Here is a 12,815-nt window from a genome sequence, read left to right on the forward strand (position 1 = left end):
TATTATTGTCCTCTCCTGAGGATTACAGCTGGTAACAGGAGGTCACCAGAATAGAGACTCGGCTCTTCTCAGCTGTTAGCTTGTTTCACCCTCCACGGGCATGTTAAACTAAACCACAGATTTTCATATAAATAGCTGAGAAATATTTACAAACCCCACCCCACCCAGTTCAATTTAGAGACCTAACCCTCTAGCAGAAAGGTGTCGTGACTAACAGCTGAAATGGCCATAGCTGTTTCCTAAGTGAATCAACGACCAAGCTTTCTTGGTAAAGACCCCCAAACCCGTTCGTTTCAGCCCCTAACTCCAACAGAAGGCCAGGTTCATGAACAGGGCTAAGCTATCTTTGTATCCCTAGCAGATTTTCTTACATGCAAACTGTTACAAGGAGAACAAATATTAACTAAAATATTCCATGATTTTTTACTCTATCCTATAGAGGTCAACTGTCCTGAATAGATTCCTCTGGCAGCAGCCACTGCGCCTTCTTGAGACAATCTGTGTTATGCTGTGGAGACAGGAACTCAAAAAAGCACCAATAAACTGAACCATTCTTTTGTCTCTTACCATCAGCTCAGTTTAGCAAAGTGGCCCCCGTCTGGCCCAGAGCCACACCACAAAACACAGCCTTTCCTGTTAGCAGATCGAATTGCTAACAGAAACAGTACATGGAGATGTGCAGGGCAGCCTCAGGCAAATCTGTGTGCTGAAAGATTCCTAAACCAAACCAGTAACATACACAACCATGTGGCACCGCTATCTAATTAACCAGCACTCCAGCTAATCTGAAGCAAGTCACTTGGCACTTAGCAGAGTTGGGCACCTCTCCTTCCACCCACCTCTAACACTGTCTGAGTCATTCGGGCAGAGTATTTTACCGTAAGGTGACATCATATATGAGAAAATACATCGCATATTTGCGATCTGGGAGCCATATTTTCTGCTGCCCTTCCACCCAATGCATGCAAAAGTTGGATTTGGATCCCCTGACACTCGTCAAACGACCCAGGAAGCGCCATGTACGTATTTATACCCAGGAAAGACAGAAACCTTCTGTTGGCTGCTCTACCAGTCAATGGACCATCTTCAAATTCAGCACCCACCAAAATTATGCTTTAGCCTCTCAGGTGACTGTCTTGGCTACTTCAGTGGAGTAGACAAAGTCTTACCAGGGTGATTATTGTGCTTATGAAAAACAGCCATTTAAACTCCAGACTATATGGTCTCAAAGCACTCCGGTACACTACAGTATGGCAGTACTGGTAATTTATGTTTTCCAACTGACATTCCATTTAGTTCAATACAAAATTTTCCAGGATGGGGCAGTAAAAGTCCAGCTAGTACGTAACTGCACAAGCAGCCTGGACCAGACTAAAGCAGAGAAAGATTTTTATTTTCTCCCCACATATCTAGTGTGCTTCAAAGGTCCTCCAACTGCTCTGTTTCCTGTGAGCTTGATGAATTCAGTCCTACTGGGAAGAGCAGAACGTGAGGGAGAAGCATATATCATTAACAGGAAAGTTGAGGAGGCTTAATTGCTTCTAAAAAACCCAGGACCTTTCCAAGATATCTTCATCTCAGTATTGTCTGTCCTCAAAAAGCTCATCAGTCAGGTTTGAAAATTGAGTAAGTTGACATCATCCAGCAAGTAACCTACAAATTGTTGACTAAAATATAGGCTTCCAATCCCGAGTGCAAACATGGAGCATATGATGAAGCATAACAGTACGATCTTTGTTACAGAATCTTTCTATACTCTCTTGTGGAGACTGCAAGCATAGGTTAACTGCAGCTCATCTCCCTGCCCTCCTTAAAGAAGAAGATAACACCACGCTGAAGCAAGCAGGCAGGTTTCTTCACCTTGAAACACATCAGTCACTATATCGCTGATACCGAATGCACAGATGCACACGACAGGACTTGAGTTCAGCTGTTTCAATATTGAAATTATCAAAATATTGAAATATGAAATATGTCTCAATATTAAACATGTTTTATTGAGAAAAATGGCTGGCTGAAGTACGGTGTTTAACATCAGTTTGCTGAATCATTACTTAGAGGAACTGGGCAAATCCTTTATGTAAATGAGCTACTCAGTAATTCTAGTTTCCAACTTAAGATCTACGGAACAAACCAGCTGCCTGGTATTTCGTACACTCTATGGCAGGATTTCTGATGAAAATGCTGGCATGGAACAGTATTCAAATGTGACTTTTGCAACTACTCACAAGCATTACGGAAGAAACATTTCTGCCCTTGAGAACAGATTGCTCAAATATTATTCCAGAAGTAATCTTCTGCTGAAACAAACACAGCCAAGAAGTCTGAAGAGCTGACTGCTTTTGCAGTACAAAATCAGGTTTGCTACTTACCTATAGTGCGTTAGCCAGGTCTTTGCAACAGCCATTTCACAAAGATCATATGGTATAATTTATTTTGCAAGAAGTAATAAAAATAGGCAATAAGTTTGTTTGCACAGATCTCAAATCTGGAGTTACTGACTATAGAATTTAAAAGTATAGCAAGTTTATAAGCAACATGATGAAATAATGCATGGACAGGATTCACTTCCTCTTCAGTGACAGTCACAGAACCACAAATTCCTGACATGATATCCTGACACTACACTGGTAACCCTACCATCCAGTGTTGCAACATAAGAAATCACACAAAGAGGCTGTGGCTTTCTGGTGTTTCAATACAACTATCAAGCGAGTGCAGATGTGGTAGAAAATACGCAATCAAACCCAAGGTTCTTTACACTTTTCAAAACAGCAAATGAGAAAAGAAGTTTGAGAAAAATAATTTTTTGGAAGAGGCAGTTTGGGTTTGGTGACAGCCAGTACAGGAATAAGATCCCCAATATTTTTATTCCAATTAAGTAATGTTCTCCATTTTTACTTGAGGGGGGGGGGGGGGGGGAAAGTAAAAGAAAAGAAAACTCAGGAGGTGTCAGCAAACCCAAACATACTTCCGTCTTCTCCTATCATGCTTAACTCACTTGTTCCTTGGGACCACAGATGCAAACCAGCCATGCTGTTTGTCCTGTGATCTCTTTCATGTGGCCCAGCATATGAATATTGCTCATGCTGCTGGCCAGTTGGAAGGACTGTCATTAAATCTGGTGACCTCATATAACTATGGTTTACAACTGCTTTCTGGCTGAAAACTGATCGCTGCCGACTAGGTTCTTAGTCAATGTAAGTTTGGGTAGAAGAGATGTGGGGAATCTTGTAAACTGTACAGGTCAGTACAATTGTTGGTAGAGAGCCCTGCGAAAGAAACAAGATGTGGCATTTAAGTAAAATAAACTTTTCTTGTTTAGATAGTAATACTTACATCTCCTTCAAGGCTGAGCTTGCTTAAAATTTCGTGGACAGTAGACATCTTGAAAGAGTGCTGGAGGAAGAGGAAAAAACAAACCACAAGTAGACTTAAATATACTTACAATTACATCAGCAGATTTAAAGGGTTTTAAGCCACACCACCATTAGTAGTGCAACAGTGAGAGGTCTTCATTCTATTGTAAAATAAGAATTTATCTTATTATACCCATTTCTTCTGCATTTTAAATTCTTAAACTAAGGAACTGGAGAATCTCTACCTTAGAAACAGAATCAATTAAGCCTGCAACTTAGTACCAGGAAAACCAGTTAGCAACGTTATAGTCCGGTCCAGTCCAAAGCCAAAAAGCAGCAACAAGCGGTAGCATTTAAATCAGACGCTGAATTCCTCAAGTACTCATGGAATACTTTGAAACTATTTATATTCATGCAGTTATATTATAAAACCATAATGCTGTTCAATCTTTAATCCTGGACATAGGCCACAAATGCCTCAAGTATCATATGGTTTTGTAGTGGCTCCTCAGTAATAAGAATCACAGAACAAGCTACAAACACTAACATGCTTGTCAGATACTAGCTAACAAGACTCTCCTAAAACGACAGCTCCAGAAGTAAGAGCCACTGAGGCAAGATAATCAGTATCATTGCTCCATTGCCTGAACCTACATAACATCTTGCTAATGCGTTTAAAGAAAAACAGGGAAACCCCAGCCCTAAGACAGATCACACACACTGCAGAAATGAACACGGATGTGATATGCTGGTGTTTCAATGCCCTGCCTTTCTTCAACTCTGGTTTGTGGCCAGGGAAGTTTGCTATTATTACTGCTTTACTGGAAGGGTCTCCCAACTAAGGAGGAAATTTTTTCCAAAGGTTAAAAACCAGAGGCACTATTGAAGAGGCTTGATGCATTCCCACAACTCTACTCTCAAATTCCTCCACTTGAAGGGACAGACACTGCCACTCACATTACCTTCTCATCATCCAGGTTGGCACCTGCAGAAAACATTATTTTTCCTGTTGAAATTAAAGCTTGTTTCTCAGGAACTCTACAATCAAGCTGTAGAGAGCATTAGCAAATAAGGAAAAGAGTTGGCTTGATGAGAGGTAGGAGACAAAGGACAGGAACACCTGAGTTAGTGACATTCCACTGACAGATAACTGATCCTGGAACCCAGGCTGAGCCTCGCAGGGTGCCACTCCCTTCACTCCCATACCGATCCCAGTTCCCCCAGCCCAGCTCCCAGGCACTGTGCCCTCCAAGCCAACTCCCAGCTATGGTGCAGCCAGGCCTGGGTATGTTCTTTCAAGTGGTTTTCAGATTCTTTTTTTATCCTCCATCAGTCACACCACTGATGGCATTGGGGCTTTCTCAGGCAAGCGGTACTAGCCACCCAGGCAAATCTCCCAGACAAACCACACTCCACTCAACGATCAATCTGAAATCAAGAGCTCAGAAAACCAGCAAGGAGTTTGAAATAGTTTCTTAATATTGGAGATCTGAAACACATATTTGTATTTTGTTTTAGCTCCTGTAAATCTCCTGTGCACCAAGAGAAAAAGCAGATAAATGCTGACTTTTAGCAGATATAGCAAGCATTATGAGACTGAAATGCAGAAACAGTTACACGGCTTTTGTGGCATAACTGCTGTAACCGGCCCTTTCCTCACCTAGAATACAGAAAGCAAGCCTTTCATCTTCTGAAGCAACCTAGGTGTAAGTAACAAAAGCAACTTTCCGTCAAGGAAAAATTAAGATCCCAGGGGAGGAAAAATAAAAGAGAATGAAAATCGCAGCCATGCATCAATTAATTTGAGAATAAATCCTTTTCAGAGCAAAAATTCAACCCAGCCCTTTAAGAACAGGCTGCAGAAGTGGTAATAAGCTGCTACCTGCTATTGGCACCATTAACCATGATGGTTAGAGGGACGATATGTTACTGAGTTATGAAATTCTCAATGTTTACTCTTAATAAAATGAAGTGCCTAGCAACGAGCCCTTTTGTACTCCACAAGCATTACAACCGATACCAAAGATGAGCAACTGAGGTCCTTCTGTCTTGCTTGACACAAAGAACTAAAAACCACCAGTGAAAGCTGAAGCAAAGCAACTGCAGTGTAATCTTTCACAAAACAATCACGGAACAGCTTTTTGCAAGACTGCCATTTCTAAATCAATTTAAAACCACACTGAATCAGGCTTGTTGGAACAAAAAACTTGAACAAAGTCCAGGAACAGAACTAACACACCCTCACGTAGAGCTGGAACTGGGAGGTTCCCATCATCAGCACACAATGCTATAGCAACTGACCCGCCCATCAGCAGCAAGCTGGTTAAAGAAAAAAATGGGAGTTTTTGCAAGAATTCTTCCAGAGAAATATCTTTACTCAGAGAACACACACATCTCTTGTCACACCCTGCTTTGAAAGACACTCATATTTGAGGACAGACTCACTGTTCTCTGAGGGACTCATTTAATCTGATGTCGTTTTGACAAGTTCTGGTGAGTTTGAACATGTAAAGAGAAAATACTTGCACTAACTTGTTTTTACTTACACTGGAAAAGATTCAACTTCTACCTTCCAGCTGTAAACTAATACTTCAATACCTTAAGGCCAGTTTCTACAACCGGTTTACCTCCTAAATCCACATTACCTAACCCTGAATCACAATGTCTCAAAGAGATAGCATCTGTTTCCACCTGGACTCCCCCCCAGCAATCACTGGTTTGCCAGTCTGTTGCTGTACTGGGCCTAGTGTACACGCAGCTCCTTACCCCCAGACCTGCCTGCTGGCAGGAGAGCCTGTTTAAAAGCAGCCCCGTATCTTGGTTCCCAGAGGCAGCTCACTTATATTACAGCAGGAAAGACCCGTGTGATCCATGGAAAAAAAAATGTGTCAGGTATGCACAAACAACCACATTGCTCAATAAGCAGAGTTAGCATTTTAAGAAGCACTTATTATACTCCTGCAGACAGAGACTGAGCAAAGGGTGTTCCCAAACATCGGAGCCCAGGAATCCCCAGAATGAGAGAATGGAAACTGTTTCACTTGGAGCACGTTTGGGTCAGGTCCAAAAACTTGCTCCAAAACCCAGGGCAAGGCAACAGAGGAGATAAGGGAAAGCAAGGAAGATCCACAATATCTGCTGTAAATGAAATAAGGACAAAAAAATCATTAATTTATATACAATGCTAAGCACAGGTACAAATGAGCCAGGCTGCATCTCCCCAGATCACTCGATAAGATTTAGCAGATCACTTAAAGCCACTACTTGGAGAAAAAAAACAAAACAAACTTTAAAGAAAAAGATTTCAAAACCCACTAAACTACACTACCACAAACATGCTTTAACCGTTGGCTTCCACAGACACTGCTAACAAGCCAAGAGATACTTTGTTCCAGGAAGGTACTGGGCACATCAAAAATTAAGGGCTTTTATTTCTAGAATTCAAGCTATTCTCACTTCTGAGACTTCACAGAAAAACACCTTTTTTTTTTTTTTTTTTTTAATCAAGGCAAATAATTCCATACATTAGCTAATGGGAGCTATACTCACTAGGGCTGTTCATGACAACTAGCTCCACCAACAGAAGCCACACGTCGGGAGGGATCGCTCAGGGCATGGGGGTTCCAAAAGGTTTTTTCACCCTTGACCCGTGTCAGTGCCTACGCGCCCCTGAGCGGGTGCAGCGTGTGAACACGAGCGCAGGAACGACTCACACCGAGCGGGGCCGGAGCTGTCGGTGCGAGAACGCGGCTCACTGCTGCGTGGCCCTGCAATCATCACCCCTCTCCCAGGGAGGGGCATCCCCCTGCCCCGCCCGGCCCCTCGCTGCGGGGCCCAGCCGGCGCACAGTGCCGGTTGCGGGATCCTGACGGGCTGCGGGGTCCCGCCGGGGTGGCAGAGCCGTGCCCGTGGGGGGCCGCGCAGGGCCCGCTGCGCTCCCGGGGCCGGCCGGGCCGGGGGCTCCGGGCTGGGAGCGAACTTGCAGCGTTCCCGTTAGTCGGGCTGCGCCACGGCGCACCTTAGCGAGGACGAGAGAAGCGCAACAGGGGCCGGCGGAGCTGGGGGCCGGTTCCCCTTCCCGCCGCCGCCGCCACACCCGCAGCGCCGGCGGGGAGCCCCCGCCCGGAGGGAGCCCGGCGGAGCAGCCGCGGGCAGGGGAGGCAGGGGAGGCAGGGGAGGCTGGGGAGGCAGGGGAGGCAGGGGAGGCAGCGGAGGCAGCGGAGGCAGCGGAGGCAGCGGAGGCAGGCAGTCGCGCCCAGCCACCTCCCGCCCGGGGTGCGCCCCCCGCCCGCGCCCCCGGTGCTGCGCCTCCCGCTCCGGGCCGGGCCGCCCGGCGGGACTCACCTGGCCGGGGCGGGCTGGGCGGCTCCGGCGGCGGCTGCGGCGGCTGGGCCCTGCGGCGGCCCGGGCGGGGTTTTGTAGGGCCGGGCGGGCCCTCCCCTCCCCGGCGCCCCCCCCGGCCCGGCGCTGACTCAGCCGGCCGCGCCCGCCTCCCGAGCAGGGAGGGGAGCGGGACGGGGTGGGCGAGGGCAGGGCCGCAGCAGATTCCCCCTCCGCATCCGCGTCCCGCAGGGCGCCGTCCCCGGGGGGCTCCGGGGCAGCGCCCGGGGGTGCGGGGCTCAGCCCTCGGCCCCAGCTCCGCCCGCCCCGCAGACGGGAGGGAGGCGACGGGGCCCCCGCACCCCTCGGGACCTTGCGCTGCCGCCGGGGCTCCCCGGAGCGGCCGGGGCCGGCCCTGGGTCCAGGCACGCACTTCGCTCCCAGCCCCCCCCCCGGCAGGGCTGCCCCTCCCGCTCGGGCTCACCCCAGCCAGACCCTCCGCGGCGGCCGGCGCTCGGCAACGAGCTCCCGGCGGCAAGGAGCGGCGCCCGCCCCCGGCAGCGCCCGGCCCGGGAGCCCGGGTCACCCCTGCGCCCCCCGCCGCCAGCCCCGGAGCGGGGGGACCCCGCTGCTGCGCTCCCGGCCCCGGCGGCGAGCGAGCAAGACACGGTTAAAATGTACTCGCAAAGGAGCTGCAAGTGGATCACTCCAGATGACTGTTTCACTGCAACAGTGTGGCTAAGTTACCGGGGGTCGGCCTCGACTAAAGCAAGCACTCCCCTTCCCGATCCGTGCCGTTATTCCTGTCATTTAACTGTGGGACTCTGTCCCCCGCAGGTGAACACATTGCAGTAGCCCTTTCAGCAGCATGTTGTCACCCAGTGGTTATTCTACAAAGAGGTTGCCTCTACTATAACGGGTTTTGTAGGCACAGGCAGGGCTGTTGTGGCAGGCAAAGAGGGCATAAAACATAACCGGTTTGGCCAGGCACATAAAACCAGCGGTGGCAGGAGCAGGCAGCACAAGGGACACAGGAACGAGCCGAGACACAAAAGTAATTGCCAGGATGAAACAAGGTCAGAGATACAGAAGGGGAGAAATACTAAGAAATACTACACTAGATTGGAACACAGAGGCAACGGAGCAGGCTGGTAAACTGATCATTGCAGAAGGTGAAAATAACATTAATAGGCCTTTTCTGAATAAATGATAGTGACACGAAGGGGACGGCCATAGGAAAAGGCCTATCACGGAACAGCCTTTTGTCAGAGAAGAAAACCAGTGCCAGTATTGCATTAGCTTGACACGTTACCTTTCTTTTTGGCAAGGCCACTGGGGTTATTTCTCTGGGTATTAATGAACCTGTCTTTAAGAATTAATCCCTGGGTATCCCACCTCAACTAGTGTCTGTTGCTAGCAGTTAAACAGATAATTTCCCCCTGCTTTTCAAGTTTCTTGGGAAAAAAAAAAATCAGTAGTGACTTGGAAAGGTGATTCACAGGTCAAAAACACATTCCTAGAAGTCACAGCCATCCTGTACTGCAGTCTCGTTAAGGACTTTAGGGGTAAGCATGAGCAAAAGCCGGACACAGCCAATGTGCCTATCATGGATGCAGTTCCTCAGGGACAGTTCTTTTACTTCTCTCTCTTGTCAAACATTCTTAAAGCAAAAGCAGAAAAGCATAACCACAACAGCCTCAGCTGAAAAAAAAGAAGTATTTTCACATATGCAATGTATTGCTAACATGCAACATACATGTTGCATTCTTGTATAAGATCTGCTGAGCCACATATTAATTAATTCACAGATGAGCACATCACTCTCTTAACCGAAGGCCCATTTACCTTTCAGTCCTTCACTACAGCTTGTTTCAATGACACTACTCTTCCCATTTTCTTAGAAAATTGTTCTCTTTTTAGTAACTCAATACTTGGAATTTGAAGTAGCTCATATATCGCCAACATTAATTTTGGTTACCTAGATCTTCATATAAACAGTCTGCAAAAGCTCTGCTATCAAGCAGACTATTATCATTACAGCCACAGTAACTGCAGCATAAAAAGACTTCCCAGAAATTCCAACAGCTTCAGAAATGTTGTCTCCAATATCCAACTTAATAATCAATTATTCAACCTCAGAATCACACATTCACCTCGTTTAGAACAGACAGCAGCCTTTCTGAACTTACACAAGCTTCAGGGACTTTTGAAGAGATTTCAAAGGAAAAAAGACTGACAATAGGAAACAAAAGCAATCAGAGCCATGAAGACACAAACATCATATTCAAACATATTATGAATTCCCTCATTTGCTCTCCGCTTATGTAGGTCAACCGACATCAAAAGCACTTGCACCAGCTGGGGAATCCAAGTTGTATGAACCGCAGAAAACACATTAACACTTTTGGCAGAACAACCAACCATCCCCTCGTACCAAGGCCTGGTGACTCTGCCCATGGAAATACCATACATCCTTCATACCTTTAAGAAAAAAATGCAAAACCAGCCAGCTGAAGGCAGCAGTCAGACTGTACAAAAAGGAAAGACTTCACTTATCTGCCAAACAGGGAAAGGAAATTGATTCAGTGGAGGAACAGCAGCCAAATGCCTGAATCACTTTTTCAAATGAGATACAAGCTTGTAAGTCACATGGGTTATTCCTGAAGATCTACCCAAAGCTCGGAGGGTTTGTACAGCACCTATCACAAGGGGTTCTGGTCCACGACCACTGCTCCTGAGCACTACATTGAAGTAACTACTGTCAGCATTAGGCTGGATAAAAGGCTAGAACAAGGTCTGCACTTAGGGCAAGCCCAGTGCCTCACTGTGCCTGCCTCACAGATGATGTACTGGAAGAAACACGCTACAACTAGCCTGCAAGTAAGGCAGTGCCAAGAAAAGTTCTCAGTTGTGTTCACACCGCTTACCACCTGCACCCCCTTAAAACATCTGCATAGAAGGTCATATTCCAAGTAACAGGCAACTCCTTCAGCTACCTGCTGGTGATCTCCGGCTTCCTGCATGCTGACCACAGCAATCAGAGTGCACTTTTGTTGACTGGAGCTCCCCAGAGTCCTGCTGATGGAAACCCAAACGTCACTGTGCTAACTGCTCATTCCTCCCTTCCGCCGGCTCACTGTGACTGTGGTTCATCCTATACCCTACGGACACGCTGTAGGTGCGTTTATTCCACCCTCTCAGACTCAGTGACATTACCACTGCTAACTCCCCCATTGTTTTGTTACTGTTTAATATAGTTTGATAATTTCCCCCCCCTCCCTCTTTCAATTCAATATACCATTGTCTGCCACCTCACCACCACCTTTAACTTTTCTTGTCATTATCTCCTTCTTATGTTACACTACTGGAGGTTTGACGTGCTTAACTTGAACATTCAATTTAAGTTCCCTCCTGACCCAGGCTTTACCTCTGGAATAACATTAGTGCATATGGGCTCACTCCGGCTCTCAATAGATTTTTCTCTCCCTTCTGTCTGATTGCTTGGCTCCTTCGTCTGCATAGATCTTAGTCATACTCTTTCAGGATGCTGTCTATAAAGAATCAAAGAGTTATAAAGGCCATAATTATATCAATATGTATTGCCTCTTTAAACTTTTTTCTTCAATATAAAAAAAAAAAAAAAAAGAAAAAAGATCAGGACAAACGACTTTCTGGTTTAGGTGTGGCTGAGCCTCTACGTAATGTTGCCTCCCTGGAATGTGTTATGTTGCAAGAGGATAATATAAATTCCATTCTTATTAACATATTGATGGGGCAGACCTCTGGGTGTTATTTTTGCACTTTGATTATCTGGTCTAATTTGGGAACCGCCATGATACAAATACATGCAGATTTTTGTTAAGAGTAATCACACGTTATACAGAAAGCTAAGTCTAACTTTAAAGTTACGCAAGTTGGGTTCCCACAGTAACAACTTGGCAAGTTATGATGCCAATGGCTATACAAGAAAGGAGGAAGGACTCCAGAGAGCACACCTAGGCTGCACTAGTAAAACTCTAAACAATGGAAGTGTTAAACTTGTTTTGGGTTTGGGTTTTTTTTGGAAGGGGGGTGGCAGGGGCAAATGCAATGCCTTTCATTAACATCCATAATGATTTACTCTAAATCTTACAGAACTGTAATTCCAGTGTATAATTTTTTGAAAAATAGATTGAATACCAGAATACCAATGCCATCTTTCAACTAACACAGTACCAGAGGACCAGAAATCTTGTTAGGTAATACCTAACCACCAAAGCCCTCGGATCAATTCTGTTCTGCAAAATCTCTTTCCTACAATGCATGCACATTCCTGCACAAATGTTACTCTCCACTCAGAATTTCATTTACTTGAAATAATCCCTTTTAAAGAGCTAGACTTATCTCTGGAATGATCTTGTGCGTTAGCCAGGTCTCTAATATTTTGTTACATGTGTATTTTACAAATGAAGCGTTATAATAGCTAAGGTAGGTGGCATGTGCTAGTTCAGTCTGGGTACAGAGAGGCAGTATGCTTCTGAATACGCAATCCAGGCTAGAAACTGGACACCTGGGCAGTATGTCTCCCAGTCCTGTGGTTTGCTGTGATGTTAGGTTGCTGCCTTCTCACTGATCAGGTCCTGGCTTTTGACTGTTAACTCTTCAGGGCAAAGACTAAGGATTGCATCCACTAAAGAAAATGTTAAATGACATAAATCACTCCGTCAACATTCAGGAATAAATCAGATTCACCAAACTGCTTCCAATGTATTTTCATCTGTTTCATACAAAGTCCAAGTTACATGAAAGCTGATGTAACCTTGTTTAAGGGATCTATTTTAGCAATTGCTGCAACTGACGAAGACGTGACAGGCATTATGTTCTACAGTTACTTCCTATGCAGAATCTCTAAGCACTTGACGCATTATGTTAGAACCTGACAGCAGATACTTTTCATGGCAAGTAAAAATCTACCTCCCTCTTCCACCAGATGGCTGCACCTTGCATGTCATTTACAAAAGTCTCCTCTTACATCCTGATACTGGCTTATCACTGGAGTGGTCTTCAGCTACTTCTTGACTCTATCTGCAAATCTCTGCTGTCAGTATCCCTCCTCTGCCACATTCATGCATGTCTGACCATAACCTTAGTTTAAAC

General features: G+C 45.9%; 1 protein-coding gene across 1 annotated transcript in view; it reads right to left on the reverse strand.

Moving 5' to 3' along the window:
• ANXA2 (annexin A2) overlaps positions 1-7,768 on the reverse strand; it is a 28,030-nt gene extending 20,262 nt beyond the window's left edge. The window contains exons 1-2 of the mRNA XM_040600048.1: positions 7,704-7,768; positions 3,340-3,399 (exon numbers count right to left, since the gene is read on the reverse strand). Of these exons, the coding sequence (XP_040455982.1) occupies positions 3,340-3,387 (48 nt within the window). The 5' untranslated portion in view covers positions 3,388-3,399; positions 7,704-7,768. The remainder of the gene's footprint in view (positions 1-3,339; positions 3,400-7,703) is intronic.
• Positions 7,769-12,815: the final 5,047 nt, after the last annotated feature.

Source organism: Falco naumanni, chromosome 7 (genome assembly GCF_017639655.2).
Source record: "Falco naumanni isolate bFalNau1 chromosome 7, bFalNau1.pat, whole genome shotgun sequence".
In the NCBI taxonomy this organism is placed as follows: domain Eukaryota; kingdom Metazoa; phylum Chordata; class Aves; order Falconiformes; family Falconidae; genus Falco; species Falco naumanni.